Source organism: Scyliorhinus torazame, chromosome 7 (genome assembly GCF_047496885.1).
Source record: "Scyliorhinus torazame isolate Kashiwa2021f chromosome 7, sScyTor2.1, whole genome shotgun sequence".
Lineage (NCBI taxonomy): Eukaryota > Metazoa > Chordata > Chondrichthyes > Carcharhiniformes > Scyliorhinidae > Scyliorhinus > Scyliorhinus torazame.
This window is the reverse complement of record NC_092713.1, coordinates 52,322,343-52,343,091: the sequence shown is the minus strand read 5'-3', so window position 1 is coordinate 52,343,091 and position 20,749 is coordinate 52,322,343. Positions and strand designations below refer to the sequence as shown.

Below are 20,749 nucleotides of genomic sequence, written 5' to 3'. Positions count from 1 at the left end.
TCCAATTAGTGCCTTGGGACAATTTCCAATGGTGAAGGCACTGAATAAAAGTAATTTATTGTTCTTATTACCGTTTTGTTTTCCACCAGAATGAGGAACAGAAGAAATATTCAAAAGTCCTGAGTCAGTCGTCAAGTTAAGTTTGTTCTGCAGTAGAATCTGTAACAATCTGTATGCAATCTCATGATGCGGCATATTCCCCACTCTACGAATACCATGCCAGGGATCAACCCTGGTTCAATGAAGAGTGCAGGAGGACGTGCCAGAAGCAACACCAGACATACCTAAAAATGAGATGACAACCTGGTGAAGCTACAAAACAGGATTACTTGCATGCTAAACAGCGAAAGCTGCATGCAGTAGACAAAGCTAAGCGATCCCACAACCAATGGAGCAGATCTAAGCTCTGCAGTCCTGCGCATCTAATCGCGAATGGTGATAGACATTTAAATAACTAACGAAAGGAGGAGGCTCCACAAATATCCCAAACCTCAATGATGGGGGGGATTCTGCAAATCAGCGCAAAACCCAAAACTGAATCATTTCCGTCCACCTTCAGCCTAAAGTGCTGAGTAGATGATCCATCCCGGCCTCCTCCTGAGGTCCCCAGCATCATGATGTCAGCCTTCAACCAGTTGAATTCACTCCACGTCATATCAGGAAATGGTTGCAGGTACTGAATAGTGCAGAGGCTATGGGCCCTAACAACATTCCAGAAATAGGACTGAAGACCTGTACTTCAGAACTAGCCACGACCCTAGCCAAGTTGTTCCAATACAGCTACACGGGCATCTATCTAGTAACGTGAAAATTTGCCCAGGAATGGCCTGCCCACAAAAAGCAGGGGCAGCAGGGTAGCACAGTGTTCTGCTGCTTCACAGCTCCAGGATCCCAGGTTCGATTCCCAGCTTGGGTCACTGTCTGTGTAGAGTCTGCACATCCTCCCCGTGTCTGCGTGGGTTTCCTCCGGGTGCTCCGGTTTGCTTCCACAGTCCAAAGATGTGCAGGTTAGGTGGATTGGCCATGTTAAATTGCCCTTAGTGTCCAAAAAGGTTAAGTGGGGTTACTGGGTTACGGGGATAGGGTGGAGGCATGGGCTTAAGTCGGATGCCCTTTCCAAGGGCTGGTGTAGACTTGGGCCGAATGGCCTCCTTCTGCACTGTAAATTCTATGAAATCGAACCCAGTCAATTACTGCCCCAATCTACTCTCAATCATCAACAAAGTACACATATGAACCTTGAACCTGTTCCACCATTCCGTGAGATCATGGCTGATCTGATGGTAACCTCAACCTCATATTCGTGCCCACCCCCTATAACCTTTAGCCCTCTTGCTTATCAATAATCTATCTAGCTCTGCCATAAAGATTTTCAGTCTCTGATTCCACTGTCTTTTAAGGAAGAGAGTTCCAAAGACTCACAACCCTCTGAAAGAAATTCTCTTCTTCTTTGTTTTAAATGAATGACCCCTTGTTTTTAAACAGTGACCCCTAGTTCTACATTATCCCACAAGAGGAATCATTTTCTCCACTTCCTTCAGGATTTTATATGGTTCAATCAAGTCACTTCTTATTCTTCTAAACTCCAGTGAATACAAGCCTAGCCTGTCCAATCTGTCCCCATAAGACAATCTGCCCATCCCAGGAATTAGTGAGGAAAGAAGTCCCGACAGTGCTACCAGGCAGCACTGTCTCACTAATTACCTGCTCACTGACGCTCAGTTTGGGTTCTTGCAAGGCCACTCAACCCCCGACATCACTATAACTTTGGTTCAAACTCGGGCAAAAGACATGAATGCCAGAGGTGAGGCACGTATGACTGCCCTTGACGTCAAGGCAGCATTTTAGCGAGTATGGGGGTATCAACGAGCCCTAGAGTCAATTGGAATGTGGGGGGGGGGGGCGGGGGGGGGGAGGGGGGGGTGACTGTCCACTGATTGGATTTTTACCAAACACAATGAAGATGGTTGTAATTGTTGGGGGTCCATCATCTCAGCTCCAGGGCATCACTGTAGGAGTTACTCAGGGTAGTGCCCAGACCCAACCATCTTCAACTGTTTCATCAATGACCTCCCCCCATCATAAGGTCAGAGTGGGGATGTTTGCTGATGACTGCACAATGTTCAGCACTATTCAAGACACCTCAGATACTGAAGTAATCCAGGTCCATCTGCTGCATTCAAACTTGGGTTGGTAAGTGGCAAGTAACATTTGTGTCATCTGCTTAACTAAATATCATCAATGAATTGGTATATTCGGGACATCATCTATCTGTCCAATACTCTTTGAATATGGTATCTGTTACAATTATGAGATTTATAAGATTGCTTTGTTTTGGGACTGTCTTTAATTTAAGGTCAAATGAAAGAGGTCATATAACCTGTTCTGGACTCTGCCTGACATCAAGCCTGGGTGGTTTATTGTTAAAGATTAAAGGGGCCCAGATTTTTTACTGGGTAGAGGGCGCAAGATGTTTAAATTTGGAGACAATGGCAACATTGTCCACATGCTAACAATGGATAGACTGAGTCCCGATAGTTCCATAAAAGTATTAAGAATGCTGCGTTTTAAACAGCTGTGCTTTAAACTATCCATTTATTTCCAAGATAGAGAGTTGGGACCCCAATGATAGTTCATCAGCATTTCTAACTGGATACAAGGCCCATGTGATTCATGTTGACATGGCAATGGTCTTTGTGGGGGAAGGGTGAAAGATATTCCTGAGAAATCACAGACAAGGTTAGTCGTCAATATTCCAGGAGCACAGCAGCTGTAGGCAGCTGTGTTTCACGTTGCATGAATGCGAGTGGGGCTCATGCTCAGATTGAAAATATATGAGGAGTAAAAACAAGACTCGAAGATGCACTTAGCTTGTGCAGCAGGAAGAATCGCTGGGGCAGCAACATCACTATGAAGAAAGGCAGTTTTGAGATTTAAAACTCCCAGGATGAGGAAGGAAGTGAACAGTATTAAACTGCTGGGAGCTAAGATTCTCATTTGACTGGTTCCAGGAAATTTGAACATCTACTTAAAAAGCAATGTAAAGTATATCTGTGAAGTGTGTTTTCAGTTGTACTAAAATAAAAGGGGGAATGTTTTGTTTCATGGTTTGATAAGTTGCCCACAAAGGTATGTTTAGTCAATAAATCTTTTAGTCTTTTGCTACAGTAAAAGTCTGAATGTGAAATCTTGTCATGTCAGCCTTTCACCTATTAACTGGAAGTTCAAACTTCTTTTTAAAAAGTTATCAGTCCCCACAGAGATCATAACATTCTTTAGTAATTTAAAATGCCATTGATCCAATTTGGTTTTCTTCAATATCACTCAAACTCAAATCACAAATTAATTTGCATTTTCCAGATGAATTGGTCCAACTATAATGAGATGTTTGGATGAGCTCCCAAAGACACAAATGCACAGAATATACTCATGTATTTATGTGACCTAATTTATGAGACAACAAAAAATTGCCAGTGTATTAAATCAATTCCCATGCACACCAATCAGATCTAATGCTAATCAAGATCCCATTTATTTTCACAGTGAGGTAAACTTCAAGTGGGTAAAGCATTGACTTCCATTATATAAAATCAGAGCGGGTCTCAGACCACGAGTTAAATTCCCAATTAAACTATTCCCCATCTGGAATTCCAGTGAAGTGAATCACTTCTCTTTGACACCAAATACAAATCTCGTTTCAATGAGCTGAGCAATTTACTACTTTTCTCCTCATATACAATTCAAATGATTCAGATCACTTTCCATGTGTTCCCATATGTAAGTAATACTTTTGATCGAAATATTGACTCTAAAAGTAAAGCCTGGTCTTAGTCCAAACTTGAAAATGTTTTACTTGATGCCTTTCAGTTGAATTCTTCAAGGAGCATTTGAACAGCCCACGTCATAAAAGAGTTTGCGTAGTATTGGCTGCTTCCCACCTGCAGTTTACAGAATTCCAAATCCAAGGACAATATTTCTTGGAAAACCAGTTACGATGGATGCTGTTGTGTTTATGAATCTTCCTGAGGTGAAATAGTTTTTATAATGATCCACAAAACACAGTCAAACTTGTAAATGCTACATAGTAGTGGCAAGCTCTACTGAGGTTGCCATAGATTTTTCTTTAAAGTATCTTATTGAAAGTACAGTTGCCCTCCAGGAATTCTGTGGGCCAAACAAGTCAACTGTCTGTGCTTTTGTATCTTTAATCATGTTTATTCATGACCATCTATAACCATTATGATTCTGCAGTGACAAACTTCATTTCTGCATTGCCACTGCCACAGGTCATGTTGGTATCCCTCACCTTCCTTCTGAACATGAATGGAAAGGCCTTCTTAAAAGACTTCTTGAAGCTGGCTCCCATAAACCCATAAACTATGGGATTGATACAGGAGTTGGCATATGACATGCAATTGGCCCAAGTCTTGATCTTGTAGGTCTCATAGTTGGCCTGGAATTTTGGATAAAACCCCTGGAAGAGGATGAAGAGCTGGATGGGTCCCCAACAGATCGTAAACAGAAGCACAATTACCACCACCATTTTAGAAATCTTGCTTCTCATTGATATTGTTCTTTCAGATAAAAGGTGAACCTGGTTGAAAACAGATATATTTTAGTGTTAGATTCTCAAAAGACAATTGTGCCAAATTTGAATTGCTGACGTGTGAAATGAATGGTCTTATGAGACCAATTAACAACAAAAGGAGGAAGGACTGAGAAAGGAGCATTCACAACTCACTTGGCCTGGTTCAATACTTGCACAGATTATTTATATCCCCCTTTGCCAGGCAACTGTTCACACATCCTCCGCTTCCTGCTCTCTCAGGAACGTATATATTTCTTTCAATGCTTCTGTAGCAACTTGATTGTTAGTCTATTTTGAAAATTACCAATGTGTAAAATAGTTCACCTATTAAAAAAGGCAAGTCAAGGCCGAATCACTTTTGTTCAAAATATTCCCCATTTTATGGATCAAATTAAAACTCATCGGCTGCACAATTCAGCTCTATAGCACCACTGGTGCCATCATTACAAAAAAAAACGAAACCTCAAAATGGTAAATGCATCACTTCTGGCGCAGCACACACCGACGGTTAGGTGTAATGGGAGTGTGCCATGCATGCGTTGGAAGCATCAAAAGTGGGCAGAGCATAAAACTGAACAGCATCTAACAGCGCTTCAGCAGATCAACATATCCCACCCACCACTTCTCTGGTACATGCTGAATTATTTATTTATCTGGCAGCTACATTATTGCTACATGTTTTTAACCTGATTATTTAACCGTCATGCGATTTTTCCATTGTTAGCTTCTCTGCAATGCAGGCTTCAGTCTTAATAATAAATATTATTATTGTTATTGTTAAAGTTTGGAAAAACGTTTGGATGGAGGAAATCGGAGGAGCTGGAGGACGTGTCAGGAGAAAGTCTGCATTCAGTAACAGGGTTTCAGTTCCACTTGGGCTGTAGTGTGACAAGGAGATGGAGTACAGGTAGCAAAGAGGGATGTGGAGGAAGGCTCTCAATCCAAGGCCTACATATTTAACAATCACTTCAGCCTCAGCCAGAAGCAATATCTGACACAGTTACACATCACCAGTGGTGATCACAGTGGTGCTAAATTTCTATTACAGCGTATACTTCCAAGCTGGAGGCATTAACATTTGCAACATTTCACAGTTCACCATCCATCACTGAGGTGACAGAGGCCCTGTAAAGAAGGAGAAAATGCCACATAGACTAACCTCTTACCAGAGACACGCAGGAGGAGCTAGCCCATAGCTTTGTCAGGATAGTGGCAACTACGCACATGGTTCACAGGCGCCACCTATTAACGAGAGGCGATACTGCAACTACAACTCCATGAAGGTGCAATTCGTGTCCAGCAATCCCCAAAACATCCTGCTGGTGAATGCCCATTATCCTGACAGTAGGTATTCATCCTGTATCTAACAGCCATGCCTTTCATGACAAACCAGAGGTTATCTCCTTGGAGGCAGGGGCTGCCTGCTCTCCTCCAACTACAATGTGCACCTACAATGATACCCTGCGGCTACCAGGAACATCACTGAGCAAACCATTGACAGCCACAAATAACAGTTCCACTGCCTGGGCTGCTCGGAAAAGGCCCGCCCATACCCAGCAGAAAATGACCCCAAATTTGGCTGCAACCTCCACAGCCTGACTCTCATGAGGGTTTTGGCACTGGGTGTTCGGAGGAAGTGGGAGAGGAGGTCAGGGAGGTGGCATCTGGGAATCCATTGCTCCAGATCAGCTGTCCGTGACCAGCTACTGAGACATCAGTTTCCCTGTAATCTGAGCCTCTCATCACCGTTGTTTCACATTTCCAACTCTTCTACAGACCATTACAGTGGCCAATATTCTGAAATAGAAGCCACCATGCTCCTTGACAATGACATCAGTCAATGCAGTCTCCCTGGTAGGCCAGTGAATACACCAAACATTTCCATGTGTAACTTGCTTCTGTACGTCGCCCCATGATGCACGATCAATGACCACTAAAGCGAGGTTGTAGTCCAACTGAAGGCTTTAATAAGCTAGATGTTTTCCCCAGCAGCTCAGGTACAGAAAGAAGGCTGCTGGGGCGGCACGGGCTCTTACACCCCGCCTTGCAGAGCGGAGCTACCATACAGCTTGACCAATAGGAAACATACAATATCTACCAATGGTGTTCCAGCATTACCAGGTACCGTAATAACTCTACACAGACTACCACATTCACCCCCTGTTGAAAAGGAGTCCGGCGGGGGTGGTTGCTTGATATTACAAATGGTAGCGTGGTAGAAATTATAGTTATGGAGGTACCGTAATACCTCCACACAGTGTTTTTGTCTTATTGTCGTACTACTTACAGATTCACAATTAACTATATACACTTTAAAATGAAGCAATCAGTCGATCGGGGGCCCTGGTCGTCCTCTGTTTTCGTCGAAGCTCTGGTGGTGACGCCGGTGGAGGCTCGGGCGTCTGTGGCCTCGATCTCTGTGGCAGCTTCGACACCCCTAGACGGCACTGGTGGGGAAAACGGTTGACCTGGGAAGGGAGCGTCTGCGGGGTGCGTCGGTGGGTGGGGGGGGCCTAGACGGGGCCGGCGGAAGGACCGATCCTCCTGGGAAGGGGGCGCTGTAAGGTGCACCAGTGGGAGGGAGGGTGGGACTGGTGGCTGTGGCGTGTGTGGGGATCCGGCGGGCGGCAGGCCTCGTAGGAAGACTGTATCAAGCCAGCCGACGGGGTACGCCACGTAGGCGTGCTGGGGGTTAGCATGGAGAAGATGGACCCTCTCGGCCAACGGGTCCGACTTGTGCGCCCGCATGTGTTTTCGGAGCAGCATGTGTCCGGGAGCTGCCAGCCAGGTCGGGAGCGAGGTCCCAGAGGAGGACTTCCTGGGGAAGACAAGGAGACATTCGTGAGGTGTTTGGTTGGTTGTGGTACAAAGCAGTGACCGGATGGAGTGGAGGGCATCCGGGAGGACTGGGAGATTCCTTAACCATAGGGCCATTAGGTCGGTCTTCCAGACCGTTCCATTCTCCCTCTCTACCAGTCCGTTACCCCGGGGGTTGTAACTGGTCGTCCTGCTCGAGGCGATGCCCTTGCTGAGCAGGAATTGACGCAGTTCGTCGCTCATAAAGGAGGACCCCCTATCACTATGTATGTAAGCGGGGAACCCGAACAGCATAAGATGCTATGGAGGGCCTTGATGACGGTGGTTGCGGTCATGTCAGGGCAGGGGATGACGAAAGGGAACCGGGAGTACTCGTCAATCACGTTCAGGAAGTACGTGTTGCGGTCGGTGGAGGGGAGGGGGCCTTTGAAGTCCATACTGAGGCGTTCAAAGGGACGGGAAGCCTTTATCAGGTGCGCTTTCTCTGGCCTGTAGAAGAGTGGTTTGCACTCCGCGCAGATTTGTCAATTCCTGGTGGCGGTCCTGACCTCCTCGATGGAGTAGGGCAGGTTGCGTGTCTTGATAAAGTGGAAGAAGCGAGTGACCCCCGGGTGGCAGAGGTCCTCGTGGAGGGCTCGGAGGCGGTCCACTTGTGCGTTGGCACATGTGCCGCGGGACAGGGCATCAGGAGGCTCGTTTAGCTTCCCGGGACGATACAAGATCTCATAGTTATAGGTGGAGAGTTCGATCTTCCACCGCAAGATCTTATCGTTATTTATCTTGCCCCGCTGTGCATTATCGAACATGAAAGCAACCGACCGTTGGTCAGTGAGGAGAGTGAATCTCCTGCCGGCCAGGTAATGCCTCCAATGTTGCATAGCTTCTACTATGGCCTGGGCCTCCTTTTCGACTGAGGAGTGGCGGATTTCGGAAGCATGGAGGGTACGTGAGAAGAAGGCCACGGGTTTGCCCGCTTGGTTGAGGGTGGCCGCCAGAGCTACGTCAGACGCGTCGCTCGCGACCTGGAAGGGGAGGGACTCGTCGATGGCTTGCATCGTGGCCTTTGCAATGTCTGCTTGGATGAGGCTGAAAGCCTGGCGGGCCTCTATCGACAGGGGAAAAATTGTGGATTAGATCAGGGGTCGGATCTTGTCCGCACAGTTGGGACACACTGGGCATAGTAAGAGGAAAACCCGAGGCAGCGCTTCAGGGCCTTGGAGCAGTGATGGAGGGGGTACTCCATAAGGGGGCACACGCATTCAGGGCCGGGGCCTATAACTCCATTTTGCACTACGTAGCCGAGGATGGCTAGGCGGTCGGTGCTAAACACGCATTTATCCTTGTTATACATAAGGTTAAGGATCTTTGCGGTCTGGAGGAATTTTCGGAGGTTGGTGTCATGGTCCTGCTGGTCATGGCCGCAGATGGTGACATTATCGAGATACGGGAACGTTGCCCGTAAACCGTACTGGTCAACCATTCGGTCCATCTCGCGCTGGAAGACCGAGACCCCGTCAGTGACACCGAAGGGTATCCTTAAGAAGTGGTAGAGCCGCCCATCTGCCTCGAAGGCAGTGTACTTGCGGTCACTAGTGCGGATGGGTAGCTGGTGGTAGGCGGACTTAACATCCACGTGGAGAAGAACTTGTAATGCGCGATCCTGTTTACCAGGTCGGATATGCGGCGGAGAGGGTATGCGTCCAGCTGCGTAAACCTGTTGATGGTCTGTAGTCGATGACCATCCTATGCTTCTCCCCGGTCTTTACCACCACTACTTGAGCTCTCCAGGGACTGTTGCCAGCTTCAATGACTCCTTCCCTCAGTAGCCTTTGGACCTCTGACCTAATAAAGATCCGATCCTGGGCACTGTACCGTCTGCTCCTGATGGCGACGGGTTTGTAATCCGGGGTGAGGTTCGCAAACAGGGAAGGCGGATCAACCTTGAGGGTCACGAGGCTGCAGACAGTGAGAGGGGGTATAGGGCTGCCGAATTTGAAAGTTAGACTTTGGAGATTGCACTGGAAGTCTAACCCTAGGAGTGCGGCCGCACAGAGGTGGGGAAGGACGTAGAGCCGGTAATTTTTAAACTCCCTTCCCTGGACCATGAGGTTTGCTACACAAAACCCCTTTATCTCTACTGAGTGGGAACTGGAGGCCAGGGAGATTTTTTGATTAACGGGGTGGATGAGGAGAGAACAGCGCCTTACCGTGTCGGGGTGTATAAAGCTCTCCGTGCTCCCAGAGTCGATTAAGCAGGACGTCTCGTGCCCGTTGATTAGTACTGTTGTTGTTCGAGGCCGGGACTGGTCCAGGGTCACCGAGGCTAATCGCAGCAGTTGAGTGTCCTCTTCGGGCAGTGTGCGGTCAGCCGAGCTGGGGTCCTGGGAGCCCATCCAAGATGGCGGCTCCCATTGGTCGCACATGGCTGGGGGTGCACAAAATGGCGGCGCCCATCCATCGCACGTGGTATCCGCGGGACAAGATGGTGGCGCCCGGGGGCCACACGTGGCCCTGGAGGAGAAAGGTGGTGGCGCCTGCTGGCTGCACGGCGACCGCACAGGCCTGGCATACCACCACAAAGTGGCCCTTTTTACCGCATCCCTTGCAAGTGGATGCTCAGGCTGGGCAGCGCTGCCGGGGGTGCTTGGCCTGCCCGCAAAAGTAGCAGCCAGGCCGCCTTTCAGCACAAGCTTGTGGGGGGATGGGGTGTCTCGGGGTCGACTGCGGAGGGGTTCCACGCTGCCCAGGGGGCTGCCGCATGGTCGGGAACGTAAGCACGGGCATTTCGGGAGGCCACATCCAGGGAGCCTGCAAGGGCCCGTGCCTCTTTGAGGCCTAGGGTGTCTTTTTCCCGCAATCGCTGGCGGATTTGGGAGGACAGCATACCTGACACGAAAGCGTCCTGGATCAAAAGTTCTGAGTGGTCGCTCACCGAAACTTGCGGGCAGCTGCAGTTTCTCCCCAACACCAGGAGCGCACAGTAGAATTCTTCCAGCGATTCCCCAGGTATTTGTCGCCTCGTTGCTAGCAGATGTCGGGCATAGACCTGGTTTACAGGGCGAATATAATGTCCTTTTAGCAGCTCCATTGCTGCATCGAAGTCGTCCACGTCCTCGATGAGGGTGTAAACTTTTGGGCTCACCCTCGAGTGCAGGACTTGCAATTTCTGTTCTCCCGTGGGTGTGTTTTCGGCCGTTCCGAGATAGCCTTTAAACCACGCCAGCCAGTGCTTGAAAGTTGCCTCTGAGTTCGCCGCGTGGGGCTGAGTTGCAGACACTCCGGCTTGATTTGGAGCTCCATCCTTTTAAATCTAGCTTATAAAATTGATGCACGATCAATGACCACTAAAGCGAGGTTGTCGTCCAACTGAAGGCTTTAATAAGCTAGATGTTTCCCCCCAGCAGCTCAGGTACGGAAAGAAGGCTGCTGGGGCGGCACGGGCTCTTATACCCTGCCTTGCAGGGTGGAGCTACCATACAGCTTGACCAATAGGAAACATACAATATCTACCAATGGTGTTCCAGCATTACCAGGTAACGTAATACCTCTACACAGACTACCACACTCCACCCAAGTCGTTTCCTGATTCTGTAACAGCAGAACTTGCATCTGTTGAGCTGTTACACACTCTATCCTCTCCCCCTGCCCACTTATGTCCAGTGCTACATGCTGATCTTGTCTCTACGCTACACTCTAAAGTCTGCAAGTGCCAATATCTAAGCTGGAAGCTGCGACTTTACTTTATTAATTGGGCGGGGTCACTACCTAGGCCAGCATTTCTTGCCCATCCTAACTGCCCTTGAGAAGTTGGTGTTCAGCTGCCTTCTTGAACCGCTGCAGTTCATGTGGTGTAGGTACACCACAGTGCTGTTAGGGAGTGGTATCCAGGATTTTGATCCAGTGACAATGAAGGAACATGATATATTTCCAAATCAGGATGGTGAGTGTCATGGAAGAGAACTTCCAGGTGGTGGTGTTCCCAGGTATCTGCTGCCCTTTTCCTTCTAGTGGTCGTGGGTTTGGAAGGTGCTGTGTAAGGAGCCTTGATGAGCTCCTGCAGTGCATCTTGTAGATGGTACACACTTCTGATCCTGTGCTTCGGTGGTGGAGGGAGTGAATGTTTGTGGAAGGGGGAGCAATCAAGCGGGCTGCTTTGTCCTGAATGGTGTTGAGCTTCTTGAGTGTTGTTGGAGCTGCACTCATCCAGGCAAGTGGTGAGTATTCCATCACACTCCTCACTTGTGCCTTGTAGATTGTGGACAGACTTCGGTGGGGTCAGTAGGTGACTTACTCGCCGCAGGATTCCTAGCTTTTGACCTGCCCTGTTAGCCACAGTATTAATGTGGCTAGTCCAGTTCAGTTTCTGATCAATGGTAACACTAAGGATGTTGATTGTGGGAGATTCGGCAATGGTAATGCCATTGAATGTCAAGGGGCGGGATTAGATTCTCTCTTGCAGGAGATGGTCATTGCCTGGCATTTGTGTGGTGCAAATGTAACTTGCCACCTGTCAGCCCAAGCCTAGATAGTGTCCAGGTCTTGCTGCATTTGGACATGGACTGCTTCATTATCTGAAGAGTCGCGAATGGTGCTGAACATTGGGCAGACATCCCCAAACGCCACCACTTCTGACCTTATAATGGAAGGGAGGTCATTGATGAAGCAGCTGAAGATGGTTGGGCCTAGGACCCTGAGGAACTCCTGCAGTGATGCTCTGGAGCTGAGATGACTGACCTCCAACCAGCACAACCATCTTCCTTTGTGCCAGGTATGACTCCAATCAGTTTTCCCTCTGATTCCCATTGACTCCAGTTTAGCTAGGGCTCCTTGATGCAATACTCGGTCAAGAGCAGTCACTCTCACCTCATTCTCTGGCATTCAGCTTTTTTGGCCATGTTTGAACCAAAGATGTAATGAGGTCAGGGGCTGAGTGACCCTGGCAGAACCCAAACTGAGCATCCCTGAGCAGGTTATTGCTGAGTCTGTGCCGCTGGACAGCACTGTTGATGACTCCTTCTATCACTTTGCTGATGATGGAAAGTAGACTTATAAGGCAGTAATTGGATCGGTTGAATTTGGCCTGTACAGGACACACCTGGGTAATTTTTCCACATTGCCGGGTAGATGCCAGTGTTGTAGCTGTACTGGAACTGCTTAGTTAGGGCAAGTTCTGGAGCACAGGTCCTCAGTACCACTGCCGGGATATTGTCAGGGCCCATCGCCTTTGCAGAATCCAGTGCCTTCAGCCACTTCTTGATGTCACATGGAGTGAATCGTATTGGCTGAAGACTGACATGTGTGATGCTGGGGACCTCCGGAGGAGACCGAGATGAATCATCCACTCGGCACTTCTGGCTGAAGATTGTTGCGAATGCCTCAGCCTTGTCTTTTACACTGATGTGCTGGGCTCCTCCATCATTGAGGAAGGGTATATTTGTGGAGCCTCCTCCTCCAGTGAGATATTTAATTGTCTACCACCTTTCACGGCTGAATGTGGCAGGACTACAGACCTTAGATCTGATGCATTTGTTGTGCAATTGTTTAGATCTGTTTATTTCTTGCTGCTTTTATACTGTTTGGCACATAAGTAGTCCTGTGTTGTAGCTTCGCCATGTTGACACCTAACATTTTTCGGTATGCCTGAAGTTGCTCCTGGCATGCTCTCCTGCACTTTTCATTGAACCAGGGTTGGTCCCCTGTCTTGGTGGTAATGGTAAAGTGGGGGATATGCCAGGCCATGAGGTTGCAGATTGTGGTTAATTCTGCTGCTGCTAATGGCCCATAACACCTCATGGATGGCCAGTCTTTAGTTGCTAGATCTGTTCAAAATCCCCATTTAGCACAGTGTTAGTCCCACACAACACGATGGAGGGTATCCTCAATGTGAAGACGGGACTTTGTCTCCACAAGGAATCTGCGGTGGCCACTTCTACTGATACTATCATGGGCAGATGCATCTGCAGAGGCAGGTTGGTGAGGATGAGGTCAAGTATGTTTTTCCCTCTTGTTGGTTCCCTCACCACCTGCTGCAGTCCCAGTCTAACAGCTGTGTCCTTTAGGGCCCAGACAGGTCGGTCTGTGGTGGTACTACCAAGCTACTCTTGGTGATGGACATTGAAGTCCCCCATTCAGAGTATATTCTGTGCCCTTGCCACACTCTGTGCTTCCTCCAAATGGTGTTCAACATGGAGGAGTACTGATTCATCAGCTGATGGTGGCCGGTACATGGTAATCAGCAGGAGGTTTCCGTACCCATGTTTAACCTAAAGCCACGAGACTTCATGTGGTCCAGAGTCGATGTTGGGGACTCCCTGAGCAACTCCCTCACGACTGTATACCACTGTGCTGCCGCCACCTCTGCTGGGTCTGTCCTGCCGGTGAGACAGGACATACCCAGGAATGGCGATAATGGTGTCTGGGACATTGTAAGATATGATTCTGTGAGTACGACTATGTCAGGCTGTTACTTAACTAGTCTGTGAGACAGCTCTCAAAACTTTGGCACTAGCCCCCAGATTTTAGTAAGGAGGACTTTGCAGTGTCGGCCGGGCTGAGTTTGTTGTTGATGATTCCGGTGCCGAGTTCGGTGCCGGGTGATCCGTCTGGTTGCATTCCTTTTTTGTGTTTTCGTAGCGGTTGAATACAACTGAGTGGCTTGCTAGGCCATTTCAAAGGGTATTTAAGAGTCAATCACATTGCTATGGGTCTGGAGTCACATGTCAGCCAGACCAGGTAAGGATGGCAGATTTCCTTCCCTAAAGGACATTAGTGAACCAGTTGCGGTTTTACGACAATCAACAATGGTTTCATGGTCATCATTAGACTTCAGATTCCAGATATTTTATGGAGTTTAAATGCCATCACCTGCCATGGAAGGATTCAAACCCAGGTCCCCAGGTCATTATCCAGGGTCTCTGGAGTACTAGTCCAGCGATAATACCACTATGCCACCACCAAAATGTAGAAGCGGCTGGTTTGGCTGAGGGAATGGGATATAAAGCAAAGCAAGTGGTCTATGGTCACACTCCCTGCAGTTTGCACTTCATGCCAGGCAGCAGGATGAGGGTAAAGTTGTCGTAACACATGTTTTCAGCAACGCTTACGGTTGCCAGTCCTGTCATGCAGAGCACCATGTACTCAAAAGGGCTCAGTCAATGCTGGGTGCCTGTCACCCACTAGTTTCCTTCTGCTCCTTGATGTTATATGTGATGTTGTCCTACAAGAGAGAGGGATGAATGTCACTGATTATCTTGAAATGTTCTTGGGTGATATTCCTGCTATAGCTGAATAGCTGGAAGTATTTTGAAGCTGCAAGAAGTGGATATGAGACTTGCCAAATTGGTATATATGTGAGGGCGAAGAGAGCATCTGAATGCCAGACATGAGTCCCGGTTGCTGATGTCTGAATGATGGAGCAGTGGTGCATTGAGTAGTGTAAGAGTTTGGTGGTGTGGTGGGTGGGAAGTTTCATCTGAAGAGGCATTTACCAGACATATGAGGTCATTAAACCTTTTCCAGCACTGTAGCCAGGTTTCCGGGCCAGCCTCTGGGAATTATCCTCCACGGCTACCTGCTCCCACTTGCTTCACATCCACTCTGTATTTCTTGCCCTAAACCCTCATTCTTGACCCCTTAGTCCATGTACCATCAGCTATTGGGAGCAATGTTTCCTTGTCTAACTTATTTAAACCTGGCACAATCTTGTACACCTCTATCAAATCTCCTCTCAATCAACTTAGCTCCGAGGAGAACAATCACTGCTTCTCCAACCTAACCTTGGAGGTAAACCCCCCCCCATCCCTGGACCCATTACCCCATGACCCTAATTCTGCTCCAGGGCTGGCTGAACCTAGGAAACCTTCTAGCAAACATTGATTTTGTGAGTGACGTGATCTTGTTACAATTACCACTGGCTGCACAACGTTGTTATGTCAGTTTACTGGAGTAAATGATTATGGCTTGCAAGATCAATAACAAAGGTTAAAGGATTTTCAAAGTATAGGGATTGAAACAAATGGGGACGTGTGAGTGGTTAGAAAGAAACCCTCATAGTTGTCAATAGTTAGAAAGGAAAGCCAGCCAAAATAAATACAATTACCTCTACTACCACATGTCTGGTCTTAGTTGATAGGCAGAGAAAGGCTATATAGGGGTTATCAACAACATTTTCCTTTTGGTGTTTGGCCTGGGAGATTCATTAAATCAATGCACTCACCTGATAGTTGTTGTCAATGGGTTCAACGACAGGTTGTCCAACCCTCTTAATCATCAATGAATAGCACAAAGAGATGGTGAGCAAAGGCAGGAGGTAGACAGCAAGAAAGTGGTACAGTATGAAGCCTTTCTGATGAGACTCTGATGGAAAGGCCTCGGCACAATATGTTCTGGGTCCATACCAGTAACCGTTTTCAATCTTCTGGTACATAATAATTGGGAAAGACAGAATAAAGGAACCTAGAATCAAAAGGCACTGATGTTACTGAGATCATTCATGGACATACAAGGTGAAGGCCATGCAGCGTACATAGCAATACAGGACTGCCATTTTATCAAGAAGCTCGGATGCCATTTAGTAATTTGTTAGAACATTCAAGGTTTTTAAGCTTTATACTACTGTAACCTTTGGCATCCTTTATGTTATGCAGTAAAAGCACGGTGAATAAGTGTGTGGGTAATAGAATGTGAAAAAAGTTGCATCAACAAAATTGTTCTCATGAGAGTGGAAAAGAAAAATGGCAAGATTTGCATTTATAAACGCTTTTCACAACCAAACATCTCAAAGTGCTTTACAGCCAATGATGTGTGGCCAGTGTTGTACTGTGGGAAACAGAGCAGCCACTATGCACCACAGCAAACAGCCACAGACAGCAATGTGACCATGGCCAGATAGTCCGCTTTTGTGATTTCGATTGAGGGATAAATCCCAGCCAGGACAACACAGAACAGTCCCTCACTCCTCTTTGAAACAGTGGCATGGGATTATTTACTGCCACCCAATCAGTTGAATATCTCACTGAAATTAGTGCCATTTCCATTTAATAAGTTGTGTTTTGAGTTCCTCCACCTCATCCTTAAAATTTCTCAACAAGAGGATGCCTGAGCAAATGGTTAGCTGCAATGTGGACTCACTATCAAAACAGACGTAATGGGCCAAATAACATCATCCAATACTGAAATCTAAAAAAAATCAGTTTATTCAACCGATATGATGCATGCATTAAAATTCAGTCACATAAAATGAATGCGCGTGTCTTTATTGGCTGTGAATATATCAAATAAATAGAAATTGGAATTTTCAATAAAATGGAAGGTTGTACAATTGCACACTTTCACCTGGGAAATCATCCCAAGAATAATAGAAAATCAAGGAGCAAAAAGGAGGGAGGAGTTTAAAACAATCACAATCATTACAGAAAAAACACTAGAAACATCATTGGGACTAAAGGCATCGCTATCCCCTGTACCTGGAGGTCTACATCCTAGCGTCTTCAAAGAAGTGGCTGCAGAAATAGTGGTAGCATCGGTTGTAATCTTCCCAAATTCCCCAGATCCTGGAAAGGTCACAGGAGGTTGGAGAAGCACAAATCCAACACCTCCATGCATGAAAGGAGGGAGACAAAAAGCAGGAAACTATAGGCCAGTTAGCCTTACATCTAGAGGCCAGTTAGCCTTACGTCTTTCCTTATGGGCCAAGTAAGAACAAAGAGAACAAAGAACAATACAGCACAGGAACAGGCCCTTCGGCCCTCCAAGCCTGCGCCGATCACGTATCCTATCTAGTCCAACGGCCTGCATCCTTCTATACCCCGTCTGTTCATGTGTCTGTTAAAGGTTGCTGACATACCTGCCTCAACGACCTCACTTGGCAGAAGTTTTTTTTTTGAAGTTAGGGCATCATGATCAGCACAGACTTGGAGGGCCAAAGGGTCTATTCCTGTGCTGTACTTTTCTTTGTTATTTGTTCTTTGTTCTTTGTTCTTCACTGGCAATTTGGGAGACTGCACGGGTCATTTTCAGGGGCGTCATTCTCCGACCCCCCGCCGGGTCGGAGAATCGCCGGGGGCTGCCGTGAATCCCGCCCCCGCCGGTTGCCGAAGTCTCCGGCACTGGAGATTCGGCGGGGGCGGGAATCGCGCCGCGCCGATTGGCGGGCCCCCCCGCTCGATTCTCCGGCCCGGATGGGCCGAAGTCCCACCGATAAATTGCCTGTCCCGCCGACGTGGATTAAACCACCTTTTGAACGGCGGGACAAGTCGGCGTGGGCGGGCTCCGGGGTCCTGGGAGGGGCGCGGGGCAATCTGGCCCCGGGGGGTGCCTCCACGGTGGCCTGGCCCGCGACCGGGGCCCACCGATCCGCGGGCGGGCCTGTGCCGTGGGGGCACTCTTTCCCTTCCGCCTCCGCCACGGTCTCCACCATGGCGGAGGCGGAAGAGACTCCCTCCACTGCGCATGCGTGGGAAACTGTCAGCGGCCGCTGACGCTCCCGCGCATGCGCCGCCCGGGGATGTCATTTCCGCGCCTGCTGGCAGGGCAACAAAGGCCGTTTCCGCCAGCTGGCGGGACGGAAATTCCTCCGGCGCCGGCCTAGCCCCTCAATGTTGGGGCTCGGCCCCCAAAGATGTGGAGCATTCCACACCTTTGGGGCGGCGCGATGCCCGTCTGATTGGCGCCGTTTTGGGCACCAGTCGGCGGACATCGCGCCGTTTTGGGAGAATTTCGCCCCAGGTTCACAAATTGTAACAAGTAAAGTGCCTCAGGGGTCAGTGCTGCGGCCTCAATTATTTGCAATCTATATTAATGACTTGGATGAAGGGACCGACGGCACTGTAGCCAAACCTGCTGACGACACAAAGAAAGGTAGGAAAGCAAGTTGTCAGGAGGATACAGAGAATTTGTAAAGGGGTATAGATAGGTTAAGTGAAGGGCAAAAATTTGGCAGATAGAGAACAATGTGAGAAAAATTGATGTCCACTTTGTCAGGAAGAATAGAAAAGCGGTATATTATTTTAAAGGAGAAAGACTGCACAGTGCTGCAGTACGGAGTGTCCTGGTGTCCTTGTACATTAATCACAAAAGGTTAGCATGCAGGGACAGCAAATGATTAAGAAGGCAAATTGATTGTCGGCCTTTATCAAAAGGAATGGAATATAAAAGTTGGGAAATCTTGCTACAACTGTACAGCACATTGGTGAGACTAACTTGACTGCTGTGTACAGTTTTGGTCTCCTGACCTGAGGGATATATTTGCATTGGAAGCAGTTCAAAGAAGGATCACTAGGTTAATTCCTGGGATGAAGGGGTTGGCTGATAAGGAAAGATTGAGCAGGTTGGGCCTATACTCATCGGAGGTTAGAAGAATGAGGGGTGATCTTATTGAAACATGTCAGATTCTGAGAGGCTTTGACAGGATGTGTTCTGAAAGGATGCTCTCCTCATGGTGGAATCGAGAACCAGGGGCACAGTTTGAAAATAAGGGGCTGGATTTTCCGTTCCTGAGACTAAGGGCTGGATTCTTTGATCACCGACGCGAAAATCGCATTCGACGATCGTCAGAGAATCTCTGTTTACGCCAGATTTAGGGGTAGCGCCACTTTTGCAATGCTCCGCCCCCTCAAAAACAGCGTACTCAGGGAGTACGCCGCACTAAATTAACTTAAATTAATCTAGTATTGTGCAGTGTAGGTTAACAAGGGCTGCCCCACCCACTCACATAACTGGTTGGCAGTTAAGTGTCAGTCACTTTAATCTACGTTGATCTAAAAGCAGGTGGGGGAGGGGAGTCAACTCAGGCCAATTTAAAAAGAGCAACTTGTAACTCACTCCCAGTGAGTTCTCCCAGTGAGCCAGAGAAGACACAGCCAGAGTGAGACAGCAAAGAGTGAGTTTGGGAATTTGAATCTAGGTGGGAATTCCAAGCTGGGTGGGGAGGACGTGCTTTTTATCCCTGGTAAGTGACTGGTAAGTAGTTTTTCTGTTTTCTTTTTCTTTTCATTGGTATATTTATTTATTTTTTCTTTGTTATTTATTATTTGGGGGGGAAATTGTAGTTGTTGGAGTTAACCGAAGGTTTAAGAGATGGCAAGAGATCTCAGACCCGTGTCATGCTCCTCGTGTGCGATGTGGGAGCTCAGGGCCATGTCCACTGTCCCTGGCTCCTTCACTTGCAAGAAGTGTGTCCAGTTGCAGCTCCTGTTAGATCGCTTGGCGGCTCTGGAGCTGCGGATGGACTCACTTTGGAGCATCCGCAATGCTGAGGACGTTGTGGATAGCACGTTTAGCGAGTTGGTCACACCGCAGGTGAAAGGTACTGAGGGAGATAGAAAATGGGCGACAAAAAGACAGAGCAAGAGTAGGAAGGCAGTGCAGGTGTCCCCTGCGGTCATCTCCCTGCAAAACAAATATACCGCTTTGGATACCGTTGAGGGAGATGGCTCACCAGGGGAAGACAGCAGCAGCCAGATTCATGGCACCATGGCTTGCTCTGCTGCGCAGCTGGGCAGGAATAAGAATGGCAGGGCTATAGTGATAGGGGACTCAATCGTAAGGGGAATAGACAAGCGGTTCTGCGGACGCAATCGAGACTCCAGGATGGTATGTTGCCTCCCTGGTGCAAGGGTCAAGATGTCTCGGAGCGGCTGCAGGACATTCTGGGGGGGGGGGGGTGAACAGCCAGCTGTCATGGTGCACATAGGCACCAACGATATAGGTAAAAAACGGGACGAGGCCCTGCAAGCTGAATTCAGGGAGTTAGGAGTTAAACTAAAAAGTAGGACCTCAAAGGTAGTAATTTCAGGATTGCTACCCGTGCCACGAGCTAGTCAGAGTAGGAATGTCAGGATAGATAGGATGAATGCGTGGCTCGAGAGATGGTGCAAGAGGGAGGGCTTCAAATTCCTGGGGCATTGGAACCGGTTCTGGGGGAGGTGGGACCAGTACAAACTGGACGGTCTGCACCTGGGCAGGACTGGAACCGATGTCCTAGGGGGGGTGTTTGCTAGAGCTGTTGGGGAGAGTTTAAACTAATGTGGCAGGGGGATGGGAACTGATGCAGGAAGTTGGAAGGTAGTAAAACAGGGACAGAAACAAAAGGCAGTAAGGGGGAAAAGTGTAAGGCAGAGAAGCCATAGTCAAAAATCAAAAAGGGCGACAGTACAAGGTACAGTGACTGAGGGGAGCTCACTGAATAGGACCAGGAATACTAAAAGGAATAAAACGGGAAGTAAAAACATTAAATGGCAAGCGACACGGCAGGTTGTTACATGAAGATATGGGTTCAACGACAAGGAAAATTAGGAGAAAAGTTAAGAGGAAATATAACTTAGGAGAGGTTACTGATCGAGGTGT

At 48.1% G+C, this 20,749-nt stretch overlaps 1 protein-coding gene across 1 annotated transcript in view; it reads right to left on the bottom strand.

Annotated features, from left to right (window-relative positions):
- Positions 1 to 3,510: 3,510 nt before the first annotated feature.
- The window catches only part of kiss1ra (KISS1 receptor a), a 35,367-nt gene continuing 18,128 nt past the window's right edge, over positions 3,511 to 20,749 (bottom strand). Inside the window, exons 4-5 of the mRNA XM_072510713.1 lie at positions 15,621 to 15,859; positions 3,511 to 4,594 (exon numbers count right to left, since the gene is read on the bottom strand). Coding sequence (XP_072366814.1) covers positions 4,238 to 4,594; positions 15,621 to 15,859 — 596 coding nt within the window. The 3' untranslated portion in view covers positions 3,511 to 4,237. The remainder of the gene's footprint in view (positions 4,595 to 15,620; positions 15,860 to 20,749) is intronic.